Below are 27,820 nucleotides of genomic sequence, written 5' to 3'. Positions count from 1 at the left end.
GCAAGAAAAGCAGTTTTCAAAAGGGAGTGATTCCAGTCCATTCATCAGCTGTGGAAAATATCTATTAAAATGAATTCCATCTTAAAGGATAATATTGTGGCGCTCCTGATCTTAAGTAAGTTCTCCTTTGAAAAGACTTTATTTTCTCAGACAGCAGAAACTTTAACTTTTGGTATTTTATAAGACAATGTTATTGACGTGTTCCAGAGCAATTGGGTAGAATCTGAACTTTACGCGGTGTAACATAACTTCTAAAACCTCTGTTATTGTTGAGGTTGGATTGAAATTTGCAATGCTATCATGCTCATTCCGTGTTATGATCTTTTATTTGATCTTTGCTATAGCCGCACGTGGCGCTGGAATTTAATTCAGATTTACTTTCGGCAATGTTCAACCTTTTTTCTGAAGTTACAGTTTGGAAGGTCTGTGCCGGGAGCACCAAAGCCAAAGTCGAGTAACCAAAACCTAGAATATTCTAGATGGTTCTTTGCAAGTAGTTATGATTCTGTGTCTTAAAAACGAATCTTTAAATGAGAATCCAAAGTGGTGCAATGGATGTGCAAAAATATGCAAAATATAAAGAAACAGTAAATTATGATGCGTATATAGTCATGTAGAAGCGCGTGTTATGATACAGGTGGGAAATTACTCCACATTTCTAGATTAAGTCTAAATTGTAGCTCGGCGGATTATTTGTATTGGGATACTTTATTTGGTTTATTTACATTCCCTTAGCCTTGTTTTTTATGTTATTTTGTCAATTATTTGTTGTGTTGTTTTTATTCCGGCATATAATTGCCAGATAATTTACAGTCTCCTCTAGACGTCGCCATTTCCAAAAAATAATATGTTCAGAGGAAAATTGTATATTTAGGTGGTGAAGGTTTGCCAGCCCTGAGGGATAACAGCAGGCAGAATGGCCGTGACGTCTCTGTTACCCAGTTAAATGGCACGAATCTGTATCACTTTTAGGAGCTTCTCACTTACATGCTTGATCATACAAACTTAAGAGTATTGTGTTGCTGTTTGCCAGAAGACCTCTTTAAGCAGCTGTCTTTAAGCCTTGGAGTTAAATACTGTATGTTGCCCTGTTTTGAGTTCTGGTAACGTTCATGTCATGTTTAACTTTTTTTTGCTTTGCAATTGCAATGAATGAATAGAACAATGTGCCTGGTAGTACATACAGCAACAATGCACCTGTGAAAGAATTCCAGCACATTTTGATATAGAATATTTACATGCACTATCCATGAACAGAGGATTGGAGAAGACTGAACCTGAGTGTTTCAAAAGCTTCATGATCTTATGTTTATCACTGTCCTATAAACGTGCCTCACACAAATTTTAAAATAGAAAATTTATGATTAATGCAGATCTATATGAATTTAAAAAAAAAAAAAAACAACCAGAATAGTTTAGTTACCTCAGCAAAAAGTAGATGTTTATGAATTTTTATGCATGTTAGCTTATGAGTGCGCGTAGCTGGTAGTTAGCAAATCTCATTATCAAGAAATGCTGATCAGAATCACAGGAACTGTGGAATGCCAGGAAGAGTAGCAGTTTCCAGTATCAGCCCAGAAGCAAGTGGAAATTATGTTACAAACTTTGGGAGCACAAAAATGACCAACATTGTGGAACCCTTACATCTGTATTGGATGAGCCACTAGAGCCAAACTACTGAAAAAAATATTTTCATAAGTCATTGCAATTCTATTCTCTCACTATAGTGTCTGGTAGTACCAGCATAATCCTGCAGTACTGTACACAACTGACTGACAGCATCGGTCAGAAATTCATGTAAATTTTTGCAGCAGGGTTTTCCATGCTATTTAAAGCAGTTCAGTGTCAGCACTTGACAACGGAAGTTTTCCCTGCTTATTTGGAGAAATTTTTGCATGTCTGAGTGGCAGACTTGCCAATTTATATGCATGTATCTGTATGTGGGTGTCATGCATGCACTTTTAATTCAGATTAAGTGGGTACAATATTATTACAATGAGGCTTCAGTCACAACGTGGTTCTGAGATGCAACTCGAGCCAATCCGAGTACATGGGTGAATCCCTGGTATAGCTGGCTTGCCTCGCTTGTCTGCAGCTGGCTGCTTCGATTCTGAGCTGTGTTCAGCTCGGCACAACGTAAAATGGCAGGAGGAGGGCTCCTGAGTGGCTCAGTTGGGTAAACCATATGATTTTCCTACAGCACAGGTTTGATCTCATGTACTCCATTAGCCAACAATAACCAGGAGAGCCACAGCCTACAAATTGGCCCCATTCCACTTGGGATGTAAGACTGGGAAGGTCAGCCAGGGGTTTGTCTCTCCCTTTGATCAACTATGCCCTGCTAGCCAATGGGGCATCTGCAGATATGCCTGTATAGAACTACACATGTCTGTGCAAGCTTGGTATGAGGACTGTGGTGTGTAAAAGAAGCAGGGGCTACATCATGTGTTTCAGAGGAGAGCATGTGTTTGAATGAGCCCTCCTGAATTAGCAGTGGGGGTTGCAGCAATGGATGGCTTGTCTCTGGCATAGCAAACTGGGAGAAAATGGCAAAAAAAAAAGTGTTGGGCATTTCAAAGAAAAAAATTGAATTAACTTAAGAAAGGTGAGATGGAAAGAAAATCTCAAAGAGCACAAACAGTTTATTATGTTTGTTTTTTAGCCTGACATCAAATATAACAGTAAGGAGCTCAGAAACGTTGTGTGCTCTGGTAAAAAGAATTGTGATGATAGCTGTGAAGGGGAAAGTCTGCCATATGGTAGTATTCAGACAACTTGCCCAGACAGGCAAAAACCACCAACTATGAGGCCAAGCTGTTAAGAACAAGTGCCACTGCAAGTATAATTAAGTGATATCTGTAAGTTGTATCTGATGAGAACAACCAAGGAGGCTTTAACAGGAAATGCAGTTCCTCCTACTATTTTTGCAGTTTATTCAGAGAAGCCCTGCTTGTTACTAAAATGGAAATTTTATTGTGAGTACTTTTATTTTCGGGTTTTCAAACGAGAGGTGCTTTGTAATTCGGAAGGTAATTCCTTCCAGAATTTAATATATTTTTCCTCGTTAATTCAAGGAGTCATTTTTCAAAATTGTTTTCTTTGGGGGTAGGTGAGATAGATAGGTGATGATTGTTGATAGGGTGCGAGGTGTGATCATGGTTTGTGTGGTTTGCTGACTCTGAAGTAGCACTCAAAAAAACATCTTCCAAAGGTTGGCAGGTCTGACATAGGGTGAGTTCAAGGATTGATTCCCTGTGATGCATATGGGAGGTAACGACCAAGTTAAGGAAATTTGCCACCTCAGTCATGGTCAGGAGAAGCTATCTCAGCACCAGCACTGTGGTAATTCTCTTTTGTGGAAGCCAACCTCAGTGGATTGTGCTGTTTCTCATGACTTCATTCAGACTCCCCCTATGTTGTCAGATAGGAAGACCTTACGATGCTTGTCTGTAGTGCTGATGGGAGTAGAAACAAGGCCACTGATTTTTGACTGTGCAGATTAACAAAGGAGTGGCAGACTTGAAAGTGGAAGCACATTTTGATGACCAGCCCAGATCGGATAGGCTTAGACGGAACAGAAATAACATAATAGCTTTCCTGTATGTATGATTTGGGTGGAAGCACAAATTGCAAGAGCAAAAGTAAACTTGGCCAAAGGGTTTCTAGTGTCATAACAGTGTAGTCTATGCTTTATGTCTTACACTAAATACAGTAATTAACAAATCAGGCAACACCAAAATGTACAGTTTTGGCTTTCTTCTGTCATTTTCAACACTAATCTGTGCCAAATTTTGTATGTCTGGGCTGCACCCAAAGAAGCATTTCAGATTTTCAGATATACAAATTTGAGAAAACAATAGTTTAGATAATTTGTACTGCATAGTTATCTTTGAAACCAAACATTGATTTAAAGATTGCCACTGGAAATGTCCTTTTGATTGAACTGTGTGTATGAGTATTATACTTTTGTTCTATTCAGCTTCTCTTCAGTCTTTTACTTAAATGTAGCTTTTCGGGTTCAAGAAGTAAATTGGTTGCCAAATGAGTATTTGCAGAAATGTAAGCGTTATTAGACACCCTAGGTAATGATATGGGCTAATCAAATCAGATACATGAATAACAAAGAACAAAATGTGTAAGGCTGTTCTGTACATGACATAGGAAGAGAAGGTAGCACAGTTGCAGGAACCCCCCCCCCCCCCCCCCTAAATTGGCTAATTATTTGCTTAGAGAGTGAATGTGAAGTGAATGTGCTGGGACTTGCTGTTGAAATGGGTCACCTGACAGGTTTTAGGAACAGGGACAGAGAAAGGGGCTGGATTCCATAGCCTGAGGATGTCTGTTCTGTTGATGCTGGATGACATTCCATTCCATCAGAAAAGCGTGTCTAACGGAGCAACACTGAGGCTTCCTACATTCCATCTATAGCACCACATACTTAACTGTCCCTGTTCTACACTAAAACAGCAGTGATACAGTTGAGCCCCCTACCACTCCCTTACTTTGGCAAAGTGTGTATAAGTATTCAGGTAACCTCCCGACTTCCTTGAGCAGTATAATCTCCAGTTGTCAATCTAAAATTTCAATGAATAATGAATGTTGAAATGCATGCTGGTTTGTCAGAAAAAAAAAATGGCAGTTCATGATAATTATATTTTTCTGAAAATTGAGTCCTTTTAGAACATATTGCCCTTCTGCATGGTGTTAGGTTCTGTTTTGATTTTGTGACTTTTATGCCTGTTTATGTTCTATGGGAAAACAGAATTCTTGTGTCATATTTTCATTCTGCATATTCTAATAGCTTGATTACATCATATCATGCCTCTGTGTGCAACAGTGCCTTTCCTGCTGTTTGATGCTGTGAGTGAGCGCAAGTCAACTAGCTGGATAATTATTGTCTATAGGCCTCTATGCTTATAAAGGAATTGGATTTATTTGTAATGTGAAATGCTGTAGTTTGTAATATTCACACACGTTTGTAATATTCACACACTTGTAAATGCTAACCTTAGCTAGCTGGTGAGCTAACTGTCCCATAATCAAATTGCCAGACCTGCAGATTTTGCCTGCCTGTGTTAACATCCCATTTGGATCTCAAGACATTTTCCTCATACATTTTGGTAATCTAAGCAACCACACTAGCAACTGTAGCAAAATCTTCTCAAAAGGCATCTGGACCATCACTGTTGGTCATTTCTTAACCGCATCGTTGCATTAGCCTGTTTAGTCTACAGTTCATCAAATGTTACTTCGTACTGAATGAAGATTACTGACAGAGCCCCAAGAGGAAGAATGCTGTTTCTCATTTGGTGCTATTTGGCTCTTTGTAAACCATATGCATCCTTTATACACTGTAGTCATGTTGAAGGTGTAATTGATTAAAATGCAATCCACATTTTGGGCTCCCGAGTGGCCCAGTTGAGCATAGGTTGAGCCATGTAGCCCAGATAATTAATAATAATCACTAATTCAAGCCTGGGCACCTTAGAGGTCACCAGTGCATCATCCCCCCTTAGCGAACCATCAGCCTCGGATGTTTTGAATTATTTTTTATTTTAATGTTTTTTTTGAACAGGACAGATATGTACATGCTTAGAAAATTGTAAAACAGCAATCCAATGCAATTTATTAGCTTAGGCTAATTTCCCATGCTTGTCCCTAAACGGGCTTTAAGCACAGATCTCTCAGTTGTCATCAGTGGGAAATGGTTGAATCCTAAAATTGATAGTCCTGCATTGTGTAGTCTGAAAAACTGTGGCTGGTGGCAAGTGTGTCATAGGAGTACACATGCGTTCCTTCATCACAGAGGTGATTGGTCAATATTTTCTGGTTAAAAGAAGGGGGAGGAAAAAAATGTAACATCTATATTTGTTGTGGTTTTTTTTTGTTGTTTGTTCTTTTTTTTTGTCTCCACAGGTTGTGCAATTCGCCTTTCGGAATCTTTTAACGTTGGAACATCGGGAGCTAAAGTGTTTTCTGGGCCTGTGGCTGAGCAGTTCGGTTATACTGTGCAGCAGTTCACAAACCATCAAGGCAAATGGTAAGAGTTGATTTTTCTCTCGCTTCTTTTACGGTGTGCCACAGATTGATTTACGTCCCTGTGCCTTGGGGGTGTTTTTCCTGAAAAATGCTGCGTGGACTCTGTGTGTTCGTCGGTCATTTGTTGTTGCACACAAGCTTGTCTTTGTCATCGTTTACTGTCTCTGTATCATTTGTCATTTTTTTATATTCCCCCCGACAGGTTACGCCCTCAAACCACATTCTGTCCATCTGGATTGCCTTAATTCTTTTATCCAAACAGCCTGCCCATTTTTTTGAATTTTAACTTAAGTGTAGGTGGAAGGATTTAGACTAATTTAATCCCATTATCTCATGTCTTTAGAACGAGTCTCTTCTCATGCGCTTCCAGCCAGCTATTCGTGACTGCACTCTGCTACTGTGAAACGTATCTGCCATCGAGCAATGTGGTGATCGTTTGACCCTTGACACTCCAAAATCTCTCCCAGTACACAATACAATCATGCCACTCCACTCTACAGCATAACTGGAAAGATTACAATATGTCTTGCTGGGCAAAGCAAATTTCAATAAATTTCGGTCACATATCGTTTTGATTACCGTAAAGACTGGCGTGAAACCAGGGGGTGATTTAATGCTTGTGCATTTTTTTATAGGTTTATGGTGAGTCCATGGTCAGAAATTAAGCATTGGACTTTCATTGCATGAGCAATTATTAATTGCTTGTAACTGAATCACAGCTGAGCACCAGCTGGAGCGCATGCTCATGTCATTTTCCAAAACAGGAGAGGGGCACGGCATTGCATTAAACTATAGTGTCTTCTGCATTCGACTAGAGTTGAAATGAGGTGGTTTTTATTCTTTACTTTTCATAGCAGCCAAAGCTGTCTCCAACTGTTCACTGCATGAATTCAAATGTGTATTTTATGTGCCCAACAAAAAATCCTTCAACGGTGTCATTCATTTGTTATGTTGCCATACGTTATTGGCAGATATTATCTTATGTTTATGATGTCTGGAGATGCTCACGTTCAGTTTTTCCATAGCTAAAGGTTTTATTCAGGATGCACCAGGATGTCAGGATTTTCCATGCAATGTAACTAGTGAGTGCAGATGGGGACACATGTATGCGCACACGCTGAAATACACACACTTTGCTGAGACAGCTTCAAAGTAAAACAGCCCCTGCAAACGACAGCAGCAAAATCAAAGAGTCTGATGCAGAAGCGTCCCGTGGCGTATATTTGTTTAACTGGCACATTGTCCCTGGCTCAACAGTACCTCATGTGATCAAGCGTCCCAGTGGCTGGGCCCGTGTTGACACAGGAGAATCCTATGACCCTCTGTTAGTCTTCTACAGTGGTTTTCAGCTCTCATTTGCTTCCTGTTTTTGCTAATGTGCTCTCTTTCCGGGAGATCTCTGCAAAGATGTTCTTCTAATATTCCCAGGGCCATTTAGTAAGTGCCTTGCTTGTCTTCTTCACAAGACGTAAACATTTGGCTTGTAGCTAATTTATGTCTACAGAATGAATGTTTGAGGATGCCTTAATTACAAAGGAAGAAGAAATGTGTAAATAGTTACTATCCAGACAAAGAGAGACTTGAAATGCTAGATGGGTTTATTATAGTATCCACCCTGTGACATGTGTCACAAAGGCAAAGGAAACAATGACTTTAATTAGAACTGGGTTTCCAATGCATGCTCAGTTTGCGTCACCACTAAATTACATGTTAATGTGAATGAGAAAAAAATTTGTGGTCACATAAATCAGTATCATTATTGTTATGATTATGATCGTTTTCTCAGAGGTTCATTGCAAATTCTATCTAGCGTACCATGCAGATGAACTGTGGTACAGTTAAAGCAGAATGACTACAGTCATATAAAGTTGTAAAATATAAAACTTGTATTTTTAGAAATGCATAGCTATTATTCTCCTGACTGTGTGTGTGCAATTATGAGCATGAAGAAAATGGAACTTGTCTAGAACACTTTGTAATGAAAGTCCTCAGACCGAACATGGTGAAAGAGAGACCTGTCTTGAAACAGACCATATCTTTACCTCATGACTGAATAGAGTAGATTCAAGATTTTGAACCATAGATAGCAAATGTGGTACCACTGTCTCTTATAGTTTCCTACTTCAGAGGAAGGGCAGTAATAGACTAAGGAGTTAGAATCCTACACCTGTTACACAACAGTATTTTAGAGTCAGTACATGTATATACATGTATTCTATTAACATCATAGTGTGTTTATTTTCAAACAGTGGATGACAGCCTGATAAAGAGAACACTTGCCCTAATAAAGACCAAGCATGACAGAGATCATTAAACATGTGAGTGTCAGCTGTGTATTCTACAGTTACCTGTCAAAGAGTCTAGTAATAGGAAATCTGGGTGCTGCTTGCGCTGCTAAGGATGTTCTGCCATAGACCACTCCCCTTCATGAACATGCATAAAGAGCGCAAAGGCGGAGGCACTTAAGAGCGGGCAGAGCAGAATATCTTCTCACTAAATAAAACATCTGTGGTCATGGCGTGTAAGCGGGTGATGTCACAGACAGAGGTCAAAGATCGATTTCATGAATGAGCCATTTCCTGTCACATTGTGCTTTGCTGGGAGAAGCCGAGGCGGAGACAGACAGGAGGGGGCTCTGTGTCACCGGGCTCGCTCTTTAATCCCCACTTCACACTGTGAGCTTCCTTGTTTCCCACCACGCAGACATGAATGGTCCTCTGAATCAAAGCAACTCCATTTCCATAAATATGCAGCAGCAGCTCTGCTGTCTGGACACCATTCCGGTGCATGTTATGGCCAGCGTGATTGCACTGCACAGTTCAGAATTATTCATGCATGCAAAATTATTCATAATATTAAACTATTTAGCCATGTGTGCTTTTACTTCAAATAAAACAAAAACATGCTGTAATCTTGCATTCAGTTTGACCGTAATATGCTTTGCCCTTGTGAGGAACCTTTCCTTTTCTGGTTTTTACAAAATTTTTCTTGTCAGCTTCTGTCTGACTCTGAATGTTGCATAAGACCACTTGCTTATATGTGTTTTCATTGCAATATTGGGTATAGGCCTTAGTTGGTTATTCCAAATGTATTTTCAGTGCCTTTAATTGCAGATCTAGGTTTTGTGACATCTTAGAGTGCAGCGTGTGATATTTGGTAAAGCAATAGAAAAGTATTTTGATTGGTCTTTATGCAAATCAAATCAAAGTCAATGTTGGCTGCACAGCATCTGCTAATGGCAGCATGTACTGTTTATTCAGCCTGCCAGGTCTGCTTCTTATCAATAGCTTAGAAGCCTGGACATCATATATACTGCAACAAAACAACTATAGATAGATAGTTCACCATCACCACAATAATCATCATTATTTGTAAAATGTAAAGTTTCACAGACAAAATGTTCCACATCAGTGAAGCATCTTTGGTTTTCTGCCTCATGGCAGTTTGAAATTGGGTTCCAGTGTAAAAGTGCCATGTTAGTTTCCCCCAGGGGAGTCAAATCAAGACGTCAGTTATTTGTCAGTTTTGTAATTAGAGGTTCTGAATGACTGTGCTGTAGGTTGAATTAAAACATTTCAAACACAATCCACAGTCAAAACAGATTCTTGTATTCTTGTAAAACAGAGAGAGAGAGATAGAGAGAAAGATTTTCCCCCCTGATTGTTTCATGGTGGTTACGTTCGCAGATAAACCTAGTAACCCCCACCCCCTAAAAGAACGATGAGCTGTTCTTTTGAACGGCTCTCGGAAAGGAACGGAGCCATAAGATCCGGCTCCCTTCAAAGAGCCGTTATTCCCATCACTATAATGAACACTATGAGAAAGCTGACCAACACATCACACAAAACGAAAGAAAAGAAGGAACAAACTCACCAAAAAAACAAATAAAAATTTAAAATATAAAGAAACCCAGCTTTGGCCACAAGCTGCTTACAAGAGTGTGAACCCAGCAACAGCACACGCACCTATATTTAATGCACCTTTGATTAGACAGGCGTGTCCCATTAACCAATGACTGGCTTTACATTCACATCAGACAATTACACTGACAACAGGCAAACAATTAATAATTAACACATTTGATGCAGCTGATGAAATATGATCTGCTATTGTTAGGTTTGAATTGGATAGAGGAAAAAGGGCCCTTGAAAATTTTTCATTTTAATGATCAACACAAACTAACAATTAACACACATACAGTTTCTGGGGGTGGTGGAGGCTCTCCTTCACAGACACAAAGAAAGTTTTCCCTTTGCCACTGTGTTCATCCAGGATAATAAATGTCCATATTCTAGTGTGTCAGATCTGTGCTAGTCTCCTGTCGCACTTTACTGTGCTCTCTGGAGGGTTGACTGTGCTGAGCTCTCTGTAGGTTGACTGTGCTGAGCTCTCTGGAGGGTTGACTGTGCTGAGCTCTCTGTAGGTTGACTGTGTGGAGTTCTCTGTAGAGATGGCTGTAAGTATTTTACTGTATTTAAAAAGTGTCTAACATTTTTCTGTCAGGTCCTCTACTGATGACTGTGTCTTTGTTATGTTCAATCTGGAGAGCAAGTTTTCTGACTCACGCAGTGCCTCCTGTCTGGCCACCATTGTCAGACATGCCAGGGCGAGTTTACTGCAATTACTCATTATAATTCCAGGATCTCTGAGCCATTCCAGGGAATCCCCTGAAATAACCTTTCTTAAGATTACAGGCCCTGAACAATGCTACTCTTTTTTCACTCTTATCATGTTTGTTTGTTAATTTGTCCAAATAAGGAGATCACAAGAACCTTAATTTCAGATGAAATAAAGATATCCTACAGTGGTTTACACTTCACTATCTCACCAATGAAATGGGACAACATGGAGTTTGGAATGTTGGAAATATTCTTGAGATTCATGGCATAAAATGAAATAGGGACAAATATAGCTGAATTCTCCATATAGCTTGAAGTGATCTTGTAGAAATATACAGTATGTTGTCATGGGAATGGCAACACTGATATTCTTTTCCAGGCTCCTAGTTGGATCTCCCTGGAGTGGACACACACAGAACCAGAAGGGGGATGTTTACAAGTGTGAAATCACAGGGGCCAAAACCCAGTGCGATAAACTCAACCTGCAGGGTAAGTGTGGATTTTCCCGCATTCCCACTCTCTTCCACTGAGATATGCCTGGTCTAGCGAGTTACATCACTGTAACATCAAGCATCAAGCTGCTAAAAGTAATACTGTCTTTGGTAGAGTGATATTGTTGGATATTTGGGTCCATAGGTCCTTGGGCTGTTAGTTCCATGTTATTTTCATTCATATATGTTTTACCTGAGAAGGCAGTGTGTGTTTTGTGTGTGTGTGTGTGATATATTTATCCATGCTTCATTTCAACACATCTATGTCCTAAAGCAGAATCAGATCTGTTACTGTTAAGTATATGCTTTAGAGCTGATGACTGTGGTTCAGCTTGTTCAAGTAACCCATTTCACAGAGACTCTAATTCTCCCATTCCAGATTCTGTCAGTATTCCCTCAGTGAGAAATATTAACACCAACATGAGTCTTGGTATGACTCTCACTCCGCTGCCCAAATCCGATGGATTTATGGTAAACTCATTTGAAAATTTTTGTCTTTTTTCTGTTTTATAGTCCCTAAGTACTTCTTACAATTATTCACTATGTGAAGTGGAGGTCGCAATCAACTGCTGTGCAAAACAAATAAAAAAGTAAATTGCATGCTCGTACTATTTCAGTGCTTCCCATGTCTATGTGTTTTGCTTTCTATGATTTATTTCTGTAATCCTCTAATCGTAATGAACTGTTATATTAAAAGATTATTTCAGGATACATTTTGATTATGTTCCTCCTTAGGTTTGCTTGCGGGCATCCATATTGATAAGCTTTTAAAATGTTTCCCTGATAACACATGTCAATTTGAAATGCTTTCGTGATTTTCTAACCTACGTGAAGCTAACCCTAACCTTCAAACAAAGCCCAGAATGCATTGCTTCATCTCTCCTTCTCTCTGATGTTTGTAAAACTGCTTTTGTTCTCTACCTAGTTAGATGATAAGATGTTATTTTTTTACATGGGAGAAAATTAAGCTTTTCATCGGAGGATAACTTGAAATTTTACTTAACACGACCATCTCTAGTTTGGTTTTTGAGGAGTTGTCAGTCCTTCCTCATGAGGAATGTCCTGTTTACACCTTTGTCCCTTGCTTATGCAATACAGTGGAGGGATGTCACATGCTGCTTTCAGAGTATGAAAAATCTGGGGGAAGGAAAGGGAGATTTCTTCTCTGTTAACCTTCCTTTTCAATATGATACCCGGTGCTATTTTTGTTTACATTCAACTCATTCTATCTGCTCATTATATTTTCTCCAGTGAATAACAAAACATCTTGTTTAATCCAGCAGTTCTTTTGAATTCTATCCCTGTGTGTAATACACACACATTAGCAATGGTTCATTACCACCATCTGTTGACTCTTGTATGCTCTGTGTAGACATGCGGTCCGCTCTGGGCCCAGCAGTGTGGGAGCCAGTACTTCTACCCTGGAATCTGCACTGAAGTGAATCCTGTCTTCAGTCCTGTGAAATCGTTCTCCCCTGCCATCCAGAGTATGACCCCCGTCACCATACAATCATGTGTACCTGAGTTTCCACCATCTAATACCACATATGACTGAATTCAAAAAAGCACCTTAACCATGAAGCTCAGCAACCATTACATTTTCTTCATTAAACAGTTCTTAATGAACTGAGTGAGTACTGATTGAGTATTACTGATTGAGTATTACTTACTATTGTTTCTTTTTCCAAACAATTGTTTTTGTCAGCCTGTGGGGGTCCAATGGATATTGCACTTGTTCTGGATGGATCTAATAGCATTTGGCCATGGGAGCCAATTGTAGATTTTCTCATGAAATTGTTGCCAACCTTAGACATCGGCCCAGATAGTACACAGGTAAGCATCTTTTTCCAATTTACACAAATAGTGCATGTCAGAGTTAACCTCACTGAATGTTTTTTTCTTCTGATGAAAAATGTGAGGAAACCTTATCTTCATGTAATATAATGTAGTTTCCAATACTTTCTTTTCTAAATAAAATATTCCTTGCAAGGTATCTGCCTGCAATTTTTGTGATCATTACCTCCATTTACATACATTTAAATTAAACAGATTCTTTAAAGTGAACGAGACAACTCAGTTACATCACCCAAATTATTAAAAGCATCATGAAACTTTGTAGGTTGTTCATGTTGAGTAGAGCACCAATTGCAGCATCTGATATTTGCTTTCAGGTGAGCATTATTCAGTATGCAGTCAACCCATCTTTTGAGTTCAAACTGAATACGTACAAAACCAAAGAGGAGGTCATCAGGGCTGCCTCAGTGATAACTCAAATGCATGGAGGTGAAACAAACACTTTCAGTGCCATTGACTTCACCAGGTGTGTTTCCCACCTATTTTAACTACAGAGCATAATTAAAATACAGTAATTACAGTAAATTGTCTGAAGTACCCCAAAACATGAATTTCATTCAAAATGTAGAATGTAGAATACATACAAACACATTTGCATTGTACTTTTTGCTATGTGTCATTCACAGCAAGGGATTTTACAGGAGTTGCATAGAGTTTCTTAAAGGCCATTCTGAGGGGCATTATAGATAATGAACTTTAAAGAAGGTTGTAATTAATGTCATATTACGAATGGCCTGTGATATTTCTATGCTTGGCACCTAACTGTTAAGGTAAAATAATAACACAGTGTTCTGGAATATGATTACATGTCTCACCAGGAGGTGGGCTTTCCTCCCAATGAATGGGGGTCGGCCTGGGGCAGCTAAAGTGATGGTGGTGGTCACAGATGGGGAGTCTCACGACAAAGAATTCAGGGAGGAGGCCATCGCAAAGTGTGAGGAGAAAGGAATCACCCGCTTTGGCATAGCTGTAAGTAAAGGGGAAAATTAAAGCCTCCTTCACTCTTTAAAAAACTGTGTTTAAATAAAATGAAAAATTTAAAAGCAAACCGCAGACCTGCACTATACATGTTCTTCCATTAGCTGCAAATCAGGAACCTTAGCAGGCTGTAGACTGATGGGAGAACTGGACTCTATGAACTCCATAATGGTTGTAGCTAGCATGAGCTGCCAGTTGCTAACTCATGTGAAGCAATCAAAAGTCTATTAAACTATGATTGGTTCCACTTAGTGAGTCATTGACAGAGTATATCCACTTCAGGGGTCATGAAACCACTCTCAGCACTTTTGTGGACTAAATGTGCTTCTTGTTAATGCAGATGTGTATGTGCACCAGGCAAATTAATAATGTTTATTAATATGTTTAGTAAGTGTACAATGACCGTAGTTCCTTTTGTTTAAAGCGTCAATACTGCTTTATTGTATGTTTTTTTTTTTTTGCAATTGCAGGTACTTGGCTATTATATACGAAATGATATTGACACCAGAAACCTCATCGCAGAGATCAAGTCGATTGCCAGTGCACCTGCAGAGAAGTTTTTTTTCAATGTCTCATCAGAAGCGGCTCTGTCAGAGATCGCAGGAACGCTTGGGGATAGAATCTTCAACATTGAAGGTATCTTTCATCAGCTGATGATTTCAGAAGAGCCGTAACTGTTTGTTCTTCTCAGATATTGTCAGTCGATGTTTACGTGTGTTTGTTTTTGGTATTTCAAACACTGCCATTTCTCTTGCAGGTGGATACAAAAGCACTGTTGAAGCTCCCAGGCAAATTTGCAATAAAAATCTTTGTAATCCTATATAAATATGATTTTATCTTCTTTATTTTTTTTCCTGCCAGGGACGGGGAAAGGTGGAGATAATTTTCAGATGGAAATGTCTCAGGTTGGATTCAGCGCTCACCGTTCCAGCACAAAGGTGTGACATACAATTAGGCAATGAATCAATCAGTTAACCAATAAAACGGGACATCTTATCAAAAAAATGATTCAAGACATATGTCCTGCAGTTGGGCTTTTGACTTTACGGTAACTGTTTATGGATGGTGTGTTTGACCCCTATCCTGTCCTTCACCCCTCACACCCATCCTCCCTCAGGATGTCATGATGCTGGGAGCCGTGGGGGCTTATGAGTGGAGTGGGACGGTCGTCCACCAAACCGGGCAGAATTTCAACATTTTCCCGAGGAAGTCATTTGAGAAAATCCTAGAGGACAGTGGCCACAGTTCATTACTGGGTAACTGCTCAAATGTGCTTAAATGTCAGTGCCTCTCTGTTGTGAGCTTTCATCCTTTACAATTTTCGAGGTCACGCGGCTATGATGTGTACTGCAACGTAAATGGAATTCATGTTTTAATACCCGCAGCATGTGATACTAGTGATAATATATACATATCGTTTTTGTATTACCTAGATAATTAACATAGGACATACAACTAGAAATAAATGCATGTTTGCTTTTGGTTACACATGTATCTCTTTTGTGTCCAGGCTACTCAGTGACCACACTGAATGACCACGGTTCAGTGTACTATGTAGCAGGTGCCCCTCGATCCAACCATTCTGGTCAAGTCATTGTGTACACCATGGACACCCAACAGCAGCCTCGCATCATTGACTCAGAAAGAGCAGAACAGGTGAAGTTGTGTATTGACTGTCATACGTTAGTTTTTTTGCATTCAGAAGTAGAGAGTTAAAAGGCAACCGGGCAGAATTGTGTTAATATTCTTTGAAGATTGAATAATAATTACTGTTTTAAGGAGAGCTGATTGACGATGTCCATCTGTTGATGCCCGCTGCATCTACTTTGAATCCCAGATCGGTTCCTATTTTGGCAGCGTGTTGTGTCCCCTGGACGTGGATAAAGACAGTGTGACAGACATCCTGCTGGTTGGAGCTCCCATGTTCATGACGGAACAGAAGAAGGAGGAGGGGAGAGTATACCTCTACTCTGTCACCAAGGTGAAGCACATCTACCTGTGCATATTTCAACCTGCTATTGCCTGTTCTGCAGCAAAAATTGTTCCCAGTGTGATACCACCAGGTGTTTAACTGAAGATCCAAACAAAGAATTGGGAAGACAATTCACAGACAATCCCGGCAAAGTTAACCTGAGACAAATCTGTCCCATCCGCGATTATAAAAATCGGACTTACCATTTGCCATCCTTGTCAGCTGTTCGTGGCGTCCCTGCTCCACCTCGTCTTCCCCCTTTCTGGTTTTGTTGTCTACACGAGTCAGCAACCTCAGCGCACGGCTAGGTGCAATCCTTTCCTCAGACTCCAAGCTAAATAAAGTACTGATACGACATCAAATGTAACTTTCACATCTACTGAATACAATAATATTATGAAAAGGGGTTAGAACTTTACAACTCTGATACCACTTCATTTCAGCGTACACTCACTGTAACTTCGCTTTTCTGATTCTGTTTGATGGGCATTTTAACATGGGTGATGGGTAACCCCGCAATGCTACCACATTTCTTAAAATATTTAGTTTATCTTTACTGAGGTAAGTGAGTGAGTGAAATAAGTGAGATAAGTTGTGAGTAAAATTACTTGGTATGGTTTTCAGGGCATTCTTAATGGGCAGGGCTTTCTGGATGGACCATCTACCTCGGAGAATGCTCGTTTTGGGATGGCCATCTCCGCCGTGCCAGACCTCAACATGGATGGCTTCAACGATGTCGCCGTGGGAGCACCATTGGAGGACAGTGGCAGGGGTGTCATTTACATCTACAATGGAGACAGGAAGACCATTCAGAGGCAGCATTCACAGGTGAAAATTAAAATAAGTTTTGTTAAAACCTTTCCTTTTGGTTTAGCTTCCGTTTAGTGTAGCTTGATCGAATATGTATGTTGTTTTTATTTTTTATAGAAAATTATGGGGGCGAATTTAGATTCCAAACTGCAATATTTTGGAAGGTCTTTGGATGCCAGTAGTGATCTGAATGATGATACCATTCCGGATGTCTCTGTTGGTGCCTATGGCAACGTGGTTCAGCTCTGGTGAGTTTGACCCTGATGGCATGTAATCAAGACCTACGTTAAATTAAGTGATATGTTATTTATATTTATTTCAGTGACTATATGAAGATTCCTGAATAGTGTCTGTTTTATTGAGTCATCTGAGCTATTTAATATACAATAGCACTTTTCATCAGATCCTTTCCAGTATTTTCAATGAAATTACAGATGATTTGAAGGGAGGTAGCAATTGTAGGTAGCAATGTGGTGTAGTGATTAAGGAATTGGAATCATACCAGTGGGGTATGATTCTCAGATACAACATTTAAGTGATTCTCAGATACAGTATTGCTGTTGATAACATGAGCACAGTATTTAACCTCAATTGTTTCAGTGAATAACTGACTGATAAAATAGGGACTGTGTAAATACAAGCTGTATAACTCACCCTGGGTAAGTGTCTGTCAAAACAGTATGATGAATTGATAATCTGGATTATTGCCACTTTGGATAATTTATGAGAATTCACAATACATCATTTCACCCGCCTGTGTCTCTTTACATCACAGTTCAAAATTCAAGCAGTTCAGTTCAATACTCTGTTTATGGGTAAATCCATTTGAGCCATAGTAGTGATGCAGGCAGTACTTTAACCAACAAGGCTGCAGGTATGTTTTTGCGCTGTTTTTCCACAAGAGGGTTTCTTTAGAGAAGTGGTAGTTAATGACGATACATGCCATGATTAGTTATAGCACTGCTGTGGTCAGTTTCATACCAGGTAACAAACACTTTTGTTTCAGGTCCAGAGGGCTGGCAAAAGTAGAAGTAAGGGCCACTTTCATGCCCAACAAGATCAGCATCCTCAGTAAGGCCTGCAATATCAATGGGAGGCAGGTCTCCTGTTTCCATACTAGTGTCTGTTTCAGTGCACTGTTCAGGCCTAAAACACCCGTGGGACCTCTTGGTAAGTTTTTCATTGATGGAACTGGAATCACTGCCTATTTTCAATGATACAGTTGATTCACATATTCCATACAAAAAAAATATATTGAGAATGTATTTTAAAGAATATATTTTTATCTCATTAAATATATTGAAAATATGTAAATGCTCCTTTGGTATACTCCAGCATAATTTTCCTTTCCTACATTAATATATTTTAAATATATTCATAATATATTCTTGGGCGTAACAACATATTCCTCAGTATATTACAATATATTTCATTTTTGTGTTGGATCTGCCTCTCAATTACAGGCCTACATACAGTACCGTGCGCTAAGATTTTTACAGTTTTTTTTTTCATGTGTAAGAATGCTCCTCCCCATATATTTTGTTATGAGCATAACTAAAGTATGTCCGCTCTCTCAAAAAAGATCTGTGTTTTTTCCATCCAATGTATGTTGTTAATGATATACTGTACAAGCTAAAGATGATTGTTTTCCTTGCCACAGCAATAACATACAACCTCACTCTTGACGCCGATCTGGAGTCATCCCGAGTGAGCTCGCGAGGCCTGTTCAGCAAAAACAATGAACGGACTCTGCAGAAAGACATACAGATTTCCACCAAGGACATATGTGAAGACTACCAGGTTTATGTTCAGGTAGGCTACATTAAGGATGGGTACAATTATACAGGGTTTCAAAGCACTAAGTGCACTGAAGCACAAGCAGTGTGTGGTGATTTAGTGCGTAGAAGTATATTCATCCTCTTGGTTCAAAGAGAATTTGTTCAGCCCTTTGAAAAACAAACAGAGGAGATGGCATAGACTTTCTGTGATTTGCAGTTTCTAAGGTCCTCATGGTATAAATTGTGGCCAGTATAAAGGAAAGTCTCTTGAGAATATTGATCACCTGCAGTATATGCGTTCAACAGCATTACTTTCCAACAGGAAGCTCCTGACTTTGTTAACTCCATCAGTCTGAGAGTTGATATCGGCCTTCAGAAGTCAGATGCCAATCCTGTCCTGGATGTTCTGGCCCCTAGCGCCTGGGAGTTCTTTGTGAGTTTCCTTTATTCTACTGTGAATAAGAGACCACCCAGTACAGCTACAGGCAAAGGCTGACTTCATTCATTGTGTCAAAACTGTACCTTGGCTGCTTTCATTGAAGGAATGCAATTCATTGTGTCAAAACTGTACCTTGGAATTCAACTGCCTGCCTAGAGAAACTGTCTAATGATTAAAATCCATTTTTTGGAAGATTCCCTTCTCTAAGGAATGTGGCTCTGATGAGGTGTGCAAGAGCGACCTGGTGTTAAATGTGAAGACTGGAACGGGGGTGCCAAGGTGAGAGCTTGCGGGAATAGTCACTTCAAATGGGACACAGGCCAGCTTTCAATTGTGGGCTTACAAGCAAAGCATTTGGGATCGCTGGCAAGTCAAAGCATATGTTCTTCCTAATATTTTAATAACATTTCCTCAGCATTTCTTTGAGACATACACAATCATCGTCTTCATTTGTGTAGAGAGCTTTCCGTGCACTCCACACCATAATTGTGTAAGCTGAACTTCATCAACTCTAATGAATTCTGTGGAAGTGTCTGTGTATTTCCTGTTTTCACAAACCAATGGCTAAAGCTATGCCGTGTCTATGGCATGTGTTACTGGACCAGACTGCTTGTTGAGATTCTTTAATTAATTTCTTGTTTACAACAGACACATCCATTCCCCTGAAAAGACTATTTTCTATTTTAAAACATCATTAAAACATCATGTGGTTTAAGGCTTTCTTTTACTGCTTACTTGATTTATTCAAGCTGAAGAGATGTCATAAACTAGGCGGAACAGACTAAACACTCCAATGTAAAATCAAGGCTGACAGTGGGAGTAACTTACACTTGTGTAATGGTGTCAATTGATGGAAAAACAATATGTATAGAAGTTTATAATATGATGTTTTGACCTTTCAACTTCATTGGGAACATGTCTCTTTTCTCTTCTATAATATTTTAACCACTTGAGGGCCAGAGTGTAGATGGGACATAATTGAGAAGTTCTTGAAGATTGAGAATTTACTGAGCGGCAGAGCCTTTTCTGATGCAAATCTACCAAGATCCTAATGGGGACATTCACAGAAAAATACTGCCCAGTACTGTCTCAGTCAGTCATGATATTGAGACAATTTGCTGTCATTGCTAATGGCTAATAGCTCATTCAGAGATACCAGTTATGCTTTTGGTTTGACACTTACATGGTATGCAGTGTAATGGCTTAAATTATAGTACACTACTGTTTTTACTCTTTTTTCATTGTTATTTTCTCTTTTGCGGAAAGACAACAACTGTGAAATGATTAGCTGATGCAAATAATCCAGGTCAACTTCCCGGTAATCAAAGTGATTACTTTCCAGCAAGCGCCCAATGCTTGTCAGCTATAACAACAGAAGACTCTCCTTTGACGTCACCATGAGCAACAGGAAGGAGAATGCCTACAATGCTCGAATCACGGCCACATACTCCAAAAACATGTTTTTTGCCTCGGTAACTCCACCGGTAAGTGTTGAAGGACTGGGGCACTATGGAGCAATAACCACATTTGATGGGTGTTTATATCTCTCTCCAAAATTGGACAAAAATCTTTAAAAGAAAATAAAATCATCTCATTATATGTTCAAGAAACTGCTTTTTTTAATGTTTTTTACTTTTATTGTTTCATGTATTATGGTGGCCTGTGCTAATTGCAAGCCAATTAGAAGCAAGCATATATTATTATACAGAATAGTTATAGGTTGTAACACTGGGTACCCTTCATAGCTAAGTGGGACAGAATTAGTACCAAGTGCTGGTAGTGTGATCTGAATGATGAATTTTGTTTAGGGTGATTGGAGTGGCGTACTGTATATGACTATGCTGCTCTTTGGTATTTTCACTTTGGACATTTTAACAGTTGGGTGGTTTGCTAGGTTTGCTCTTGCTGAATAACACATAAGGGGTGAATCAAGATCCACTGAATTACATATAATCATAATCTTAAATGCTACTATAATGATGAGTCTTTACCTGTGTAAGAAATTCAGTTAAAGGAAACCAGTGTTTCCAGTTCTGTTTTAGGAGATGCCTGTTGAAGGAAAGGTACCTACATGAGAAGTGGTACCTATAGTATACAAGCAGAACTTTCATGGCCCTGAGAGACTGGAATTGCCTTTCGCTAATGCAGCGTATGTCATGCTGTTAGCGTCAATGAGGTAAAGTTGCATCTTTCCGACTGTCCTTTCAGAGGGATGAGACAGAGGTCAAATGCACCTCGGTCAGAGAGACTCGTGTGCTGTCCTGTCAGGTCGGTTACCCAGCACTCAAAAAGGACCAGCAGGTGAGCAGGGTGTCACCCGTGATGCCATTGCACAGGCTCTGTATGGCACCATGAAAAACGTCTGGTTAATAATTTCATATCCTTCAGGTTAATTTCGGAATCAACTTTGACTTCAATCTGGACCAGCTGCAGGACACGGCAATTGTTAACTTCGAGGCAAAAAGGTTGGAGCAGCCCTTTGATGTGGCATTCAGTTCAGTCTGTTAGCGTTTCCTGATTTTCTCTCAGGAAAAAGTTCTGCCCTTGCAAGTAAACAAAGCAAGGCCGAGGAAGAGAATGGGTGGAATAAAGGAAGGAAATTTTTTAAAAAATACAGTGAAAAGCAGATAAACAAGCTAATCAAGTAGAGGATTTCATTTTATTTATTTTTTTATTTGTTTTAAATTTTAGTAGACATTAATTGCAAAATTTTTAGGCCTGCCATTATACATTTGACCCGCTGCAAGTGGGTGGTAGGACAGCGGATGTCAGATTGCGTAGAATCAGGCAGGATGGGCTTAATTGCAAGTTTGTTTGATTGAACGGATTTAATATCTTTGGGGCTCATGCCAAAAACGGCTGTGAATCATATCCTGGTTAATCAGCTTCCTCATGCTTCTTCCACATTATTTATGCTTAACAGTGACAGCAGAGAGGAGACCCCAGCAAACAACAAAGCTGACATTTCCATTCCTGTGCAGTATGACTCTGGAATAATTCTGACAAGGTACTGTGTGATGGAAGCTTCAGCTAACTGTACGTAAACCTGATCCAAAAATCGGGCGGCCCTTTATTCGATTTGTGCTGATGAACCCTTTCCCGGTCGTCTTGCCTGGCCATGCAGAAATATCTTGACTGTACAAAAGTGTCGATGCGAACGAGTCCTCACAATCACCAACTGTTTAATGAATCGCTCCTCAGTGCCACCCTGTCACAGTTTTGACAAGTAAATTTGTTTCCGGAAGAGTCTTTATTTATTTGTAGCCAGTGTATACACTGTGCTTGCTTACTCAAAGAAAAACAGGGGTGGAAAATTCTGGGTGTAGAAAGTAGAAGTGCTTCCAGTATCCGTTCCAATCACTTGCCTTTCCTAACAACCCTTTGGCCAGAAGGGGAACTAATTAGTGAAATGAGCTGGTTCAATGCACGGGTGGAACAAATACTTGCCAGTACTTTTCCTTTTTAAGACTGGAGATTTCCACCTCTGAGGGAAAACAGGTGAACCCAAATGCTTAGTAATCACACAGTGTACATTTTTTGCAAGAGATATTTAGTCCACTGTGCCAGAAGACCTAAGCCTCCAGCTTGGAAAACTGAATGCTTTTACCAGCTTATTCAAGGGGTGATGTCATTGCCTGTAAAATTCTTTCTGTTCCATTGTGCCCTATAACATTGTCTTCCACCAGCAAAGCTTGTTTTTCACATCTTTTCACAGGGAAACTAATATTAATTTTTATGTGGTGGATGAGAATAACAAAGTAAAGACCATGGTGAAGAATTTCGACGACATTGGTCCAGAGTTCAATTTTACGCTGAAAGTAAGTGACACTTGAAAAGCAAGCACCATGTTAAATTGTTTATCATAATCAGTTTAACCTCTTGAAGTATATCTTCCATGAACTCCCATTGATTTAGGGATGTGAGCAGCAGTGAGAGCTTTGAAAGCAGGTGTCAGACTCAAAGGTCTAAAATGGCACATGGTCTCTCCTCCAGGTTTCCACTGTGAACTTTCCGGTCAGTCTGGCCTACCTCACTGTGTCTCTACCAGTGAAAACCAAAGGAGGTAACCCACTGCTGTACGTGACTGGACTCAGCACCAAATTGGTGGGTTTTCACTAAGCATTCAAGCATTCGAACAAGCATTCAGAAAACTCTTATTGCAGAATTCAAGTGCCACAGTTGATATTTTTGCGCCATATTAAACAGTGGCCAAAAGCCCAAACAGCCGGCACACAACAAGGCCATGTGGGCCGGCTCATACCGTAACGCGTCCTCCACGTTTCCCTGATATCCCCGGCCTGAGCTCCCCCAAATCCTTCATTTCCTCCCCGCGCTGTGATGTGGGGCGGGGAGGAGATGCGGCCGCTGAAGCGAGAGTGGACGGCGCGTGCTGGCGCAAGCTGATGGTCTGCTTGATTTCCTGCAGGGCGGTGACGTGACCTGCGAGACGAACAGGCTGATCGACCCACTGCAGATCGGCAAGAAGCCCTCCACTGCCTCCTTCTCCCACGAAAGCTTCAGAGGGGTGGAGGAGCTGGTGGGTGGGGCAGGTTTACAGTGGCCTCACGTCACATTCGGAGGGCCTGAAACCTATTTACAAAGCATTGAGTCTCCTTATAGAACTTTTCGTAAGACTAATTTGTGCTTTCTGTGAAGCGCAACATCCACGTTCTTAGGAAAAGCATTAAATAGATGAGTTGCATCATATTAATTATAACCAGATGTTTGTATCGAGGGTAATTTCATCAGCTTGCATTGTACATATTTTTCAATTTATGCCTTTACATTTATGCTGCAGGATATTTACTGAAGTGGGTTTGTCAAGTACCCTGCTCAGTTTCAGTGTCAGCAGTCGTAAAGATGTTTATAGTTCTGATTGATCGGGTCAGATTACCACAATGATTTCATGCAATACTTTTTCAAATCTATGATTCGTCTTATCTGCAGGACTGCAAAAGCGCCAAGTGTGAGTCCATGAAATGTGTGCTTAAAGGCATGGGCATGAAGAGTGCTTATTTTGTGAACGTTACCACAAGAATTTGGAACGGCACATTTGCCTCTGTGAGTATGTGGCACATCACTAACAGTCTGCGCAATTCTATAGGAAGACTGTTTGTGGCCATGTTGGCGCATACAGTCCATGCAGTGCTGTGCATGGGTTTTCAGGATTAACGTCCATTTGTCCTTTTCTTTCCTGTCACGATTCAGTCGTCCTTCCAGTCCATCAAGCTTACTGTGCGAGCTGAGGTAGAAACATCACAGCCTGACCTGCTGGTCATTGCCAACAAGCTGTTGCCGGTATGTAAACCATCCCAAATAGTCAACTCAATATCCCGGTGGTGAATGTTGACACGACAACAGGATATGTCATTGTCATCTAAAGTATGATAAAATGTGTGACATTTTCAGAAACATGATTTTTCCACAGAGGTAGTTCATGCAACTATTTCAGTGTCCAGTTAACTTTTCACTTTTTTTCTTGTCTTCTGTCAAGCTTACATTGACCTCTACTGGTCAATGGAGGAATGAGCTCTAACTCAGATTGTTACTTCTTTTATGCTTTTATGTTGCTATGAAGTACATGCGGTGGGTGTGGATAGATTCTGCCCACAAATGCTGTTTCAGTTTAAAAGGAGGAAGAGGAAGAAGATAAAACCCAGGAAAACTGTTTAGTTGGATACATCTTTTTTTATATACATAAATCAGGCTTAAAAGTGTGATTGTCCTGTTGTGTGGTATGTGTTAGTATCAGTATGTCAATCAATGTTTTTCTGCAGGCTGGATGTTTTCAGGGAACTTAAAATTAATTTCAATTTTCATTTAAGTATGCATAATAAATAGCAGTTTTACAGCAAATCACTGATCAATTTTCAGCAGCCAGACTTCGGTGTCTGTAAAAGCATAACAATTTGGGTGAGGGTTAGGATTGGGTATAATGATTCTGAGTGGGTAGTTCGTGTCAGAGAATGTGACAGTAACTTTGTTTTCTTCCTTCCCCAGGTGAAAATAACAATCACAAAGCCAAGCCAGATGGGAGAGGTGCCCATTGGTGTAATCGTGGGCAGTGTGTTAGGGGGCCTGCTCTTATTGGCTGTTGCAATTTTACTACTATGGAAGGTAAGGGTGCTTTTACAATCTCTGATGGAGAATACAAACCCCTGTCTGTAACATACATTAGACATTTCAAACTGCAAATGATATTCCTACTTTAGGACAGCATGAAAAATAAAAGTGGTCTCCTTGTTAAACTAAATAGAAAAAAAAACATCTGTTTTAGCACAGAACAGGGCAGAACCATTCGCCAGTAAACTGCATTGTAATTGGTTTTTACGGTCAGCGTGTACATTTACAGTGGCTGTAGTTTGTGCCGCTTTAGTCCGTTACCGTTTCGTCTTGTCTTCCGTGTCGTCCTCTTTCTTTTTATCCTTTTCCACCTCCAGTTTGGCTTCTTTAAGAGCAAATACGAGCAGCTGCGGAAGGAGGCAGAGGAGGCAGGGGAAAACGGGGAGGCACAGGGGAACGGGGCATAAGTTCCAGAAGGCAGGCAGAGACGAACACCCTGCAACTGCAGGTGGAACCCAAGCCAGGGACCATCTTTCAAAATGGAGACTACGCACTCTGCATTCCTCCCTGGTTGGACTAAGGAGTTCCTGTGATGGAACATTAGGTTCAACAATCCCAGGACAGAACTATCAATGCAAAGTCTGAACCGGACATCTTGCCATCTTGGCACCACTGACACAATATGTTGTCCAATCTTATTTATCACAGGGAGGGAAAAAAAAGGGAATTCAATTTATCAGGATGTGTTCAGCAGTAAGACACTTGGACGCTATATGGCCCCCACATTTTGTCGGACCATTTATCGCTGGGTCTTTGGGACAAACACCTGAAGACAGAAAGGCCTGGGTTGTGCAAAGGAAGTCAATTCCTATCAGGAAGTGCAGTGGCAATGGCAAGATGAGGTGTGTCACACTGTCCCAGGTATACCTTTATGTCTTCCTGAAAGCACCTTAAAGAAACAGAATGTGTCTCCTCCTTGCTCATGGTGCAAAAGTTTTCAGGCTTATTATCAGAAGATTTGTTTTCTGCCTTCGTTCTCTATTAGTTTTACTACTATAGTGTTTCTGCCATACACTGAATTTACATCAGGCAATCATCAATCAGGTGGACTGTTGCGATGGTTATGGAAATCAATTTTTTGGTGAATCAGCTAGTGTTATGACTGCAAATCTTCAAAGGCACAGTGACATAAAACAGAAACAGTAACTTTTAAGTAAAAATATTACTTTTTCTTTACAATGAGCATTTTTCAAATAATTTGATATATTGTAATATGTTGTGTAGGGTGTGATTTGACACTTAATTTATTGAAACAGAAAGACTACTTGAAAAGTGTAATTATATATTACAAAATTAAAATCAGCTATGACAAGTCAAATATACATACTCTTCTTTTTGCATTTGCGTATTTTTAAGTTGATTGTAATCTCTTCATTGGTAATACTGAAAATCATCTGTACCCTACTTTGCTTAATCATAAATAATACATGCAGCCATTTTCATTTAATTTGTGAAGTAATAAGTGATCAAGATACACTGTATTTTATATGTATTTCTGTTATGGGCATTTAAACTGACAGTTCATTGAAAACTTATTTTTCGTGAGAGGAATGTTTTTCTGGCCAGTTAAGAAAGCAAGGTTTGTAGCTGAACTGGACAACCCTGAATTCTTAGTGTATGCCACAGAATCTTCAGTGACAGTGGAATAAGTGTCTTATCCCAAAAGCCTCCATCAGTACATTGTCCCCAGTTTTATGAAACATTGCGGTTTGTTTAGAGGGTGAAGCATTCTTTGAGACATCCAGAGATGTCTGCTGATTGCTGCTCAGTTTTCAGGATGACTTCCATTCAGGTCAAATCATGCATACCTATTCACAGAAAGCTTCAAGGTGGTGGCATGGTTGATGAAGAAACAATTTAGTAGGTTCTGAGAATATCATACAATATACCTATGATGCACAAACACACTGTGGGTAGTATAGTGAATTCAAAGACACAAAGACAGAAGAGCTTTAGTATGTGCTGTTTTTGAGGAAAGGAGTGAGTGAGAATAATGTGCCTCAAAAGGTGCAATATAAAAGTACAATTAAAGGACATGGGCTTCCACATCCCTTGACATTTCTCCAAATTCTTGTCAAGTACAGACCTCGCTAAAAGCACACCTTAATTATGTCTATGGTATGTTTATTAATTAATTTTAATAAACATACCATAGACCACCATTTAAGTGATTAGGTAATTCCAATACATTAATCTACAGTCACGTTGGATGACTTTTATTGAAAACATGAACATCAGACAGTTATTAATAGATTAAGGGGTATTTTCAATTTGGAATCAATCATGTCTTATGAGCTACACTTGTTGGAATTTGGTAAAAAGCATAATTACAAAGTACTAGAATGCAATCACACAAGATTAGTCTTGAGAACAGGGATACAACTCCAGCTCTCAATGTCCAGAATCCAGCAGGCTTTAGTTACCTCCGATTTATACACACTTGTCCATTTCAAAAATTTACAATTAAGCTAAATTTTTAAAAACAATGTTTATGTCATGCACTGATTTGTTTATATTTTTATATTACTGTAGAACAAGAACAATTGTTTTTAACTGAAATCCTTACCATTTTAAAACTTGTGTATATAAAGTGAATTTTTTGTATATTGATCATTGATTTGAATGAATTCAGACGTGCGTGTGCGAGGGATTTTAATGTCTTTATTTCTGGTTCAATAAAAGCTTTGGCTCACAGGAACAATGGCTTTATGCTGCAT

General features: G+C 39.7%; 1 protein-coding gene across 1 annotated transcript; it reads left to right on the top strand.

Annotated features, from left to right (window-relative positions):
- LOC118776409 (integrin alpha-2-like) lies at nucleotides 1–26,219 on the top strand. The gene is made up of 30 exons (XM_036526749.1): nucleotides 1–115; nucleotides 5,917–6,040; nucleotides 11,038–11,147; nucleotides 11,529–11,620; nucleotides 12,522–12,636; nucleotides 12,855–12,982; nucleotides 13,321–13,469; nucleotides 13,822–13,972; nucleotides 14,452–14,617; nucleotides 14,843–14,919; nucleotides 15,099–15,237; nucleotides 15,492–15,637; nucleotides 15,819–15,962; nucleotides 16,578–16,781; nucleotides 16,881–17,011; nucleotides 17,770–17,933; nucleotides 18,424–18,575; nucleotides 18,864–18,974; nucleotides 19,174–19,259; nucleotides 20,323–20,464; nucleotides 21,189–21,281; nucleotides 21,369–21,445; nucleotides 21,904–21,987; nucleotides 22,696–22,798; nucleotides 22,974–23,084; nucleotides 23,407–23,517; nucleotides 23,928–24,041; nucleotides 24,189–24,278; nucleotides 24,981–25,097; nucleotides 25,421–26,219. The coding sequence occupies exons 1-30, from the start codon at nucleotides 70–72 to the stop codon at nucleotides 25,508–25,510; spliced, it is 3,567 nt and encodes a 1,188-aa protein (XP_036382642.1). The 5' UTR covers nucleotides 1–69; the 3' UTR covers nucleotides 25,511–26,219.
- Nucleotides 26,220–27,820: the final 1,601 nt, after the last annotated feature.

Source organism: Megalops cyprinoides, chromosome 4, assembly GCF_013368585.1.
Source record: "Megalops cyprinoides isolate fMegCyp1 chromosome 4, fMegCyp1.pri, whole genome shotgun sequence".
NCBI classification, from domain to species: Eukaryota; Metazoa; Chordata; class Actinopteri; order Elopiformes; family Megalopidae; genus Megalops; species Megalops cyprinoides.
This window is presented reverse-complemented; position numbering and strand designations above follow the sequence as displayed.

Excerpts from the sequence above, each read along its gene's own strand:
- LOC118776409 (XM_036526749.1), top strand. The coding sequence starts at position 70 with ATGAATTCCATCTTAAAGGATAATATTGTGGCGCTCCTGATCTTAA. Across the intron at positions 16,782-16,880 it reads TTCAGAGGCAGCATTCACAG|AAAATTATGGGGGCGAATTT; the intron begins GTGAAAATTAAA and ends TATTTTTTATAG. Across the intron at positions 21,446-21,903 it reads GTTAACTTCGAGGCAAAAAG|TGACAGCAGAGAGGAGACCC; the intron begins GTTGGAGCAGCC and ends TATGCTTAACAG.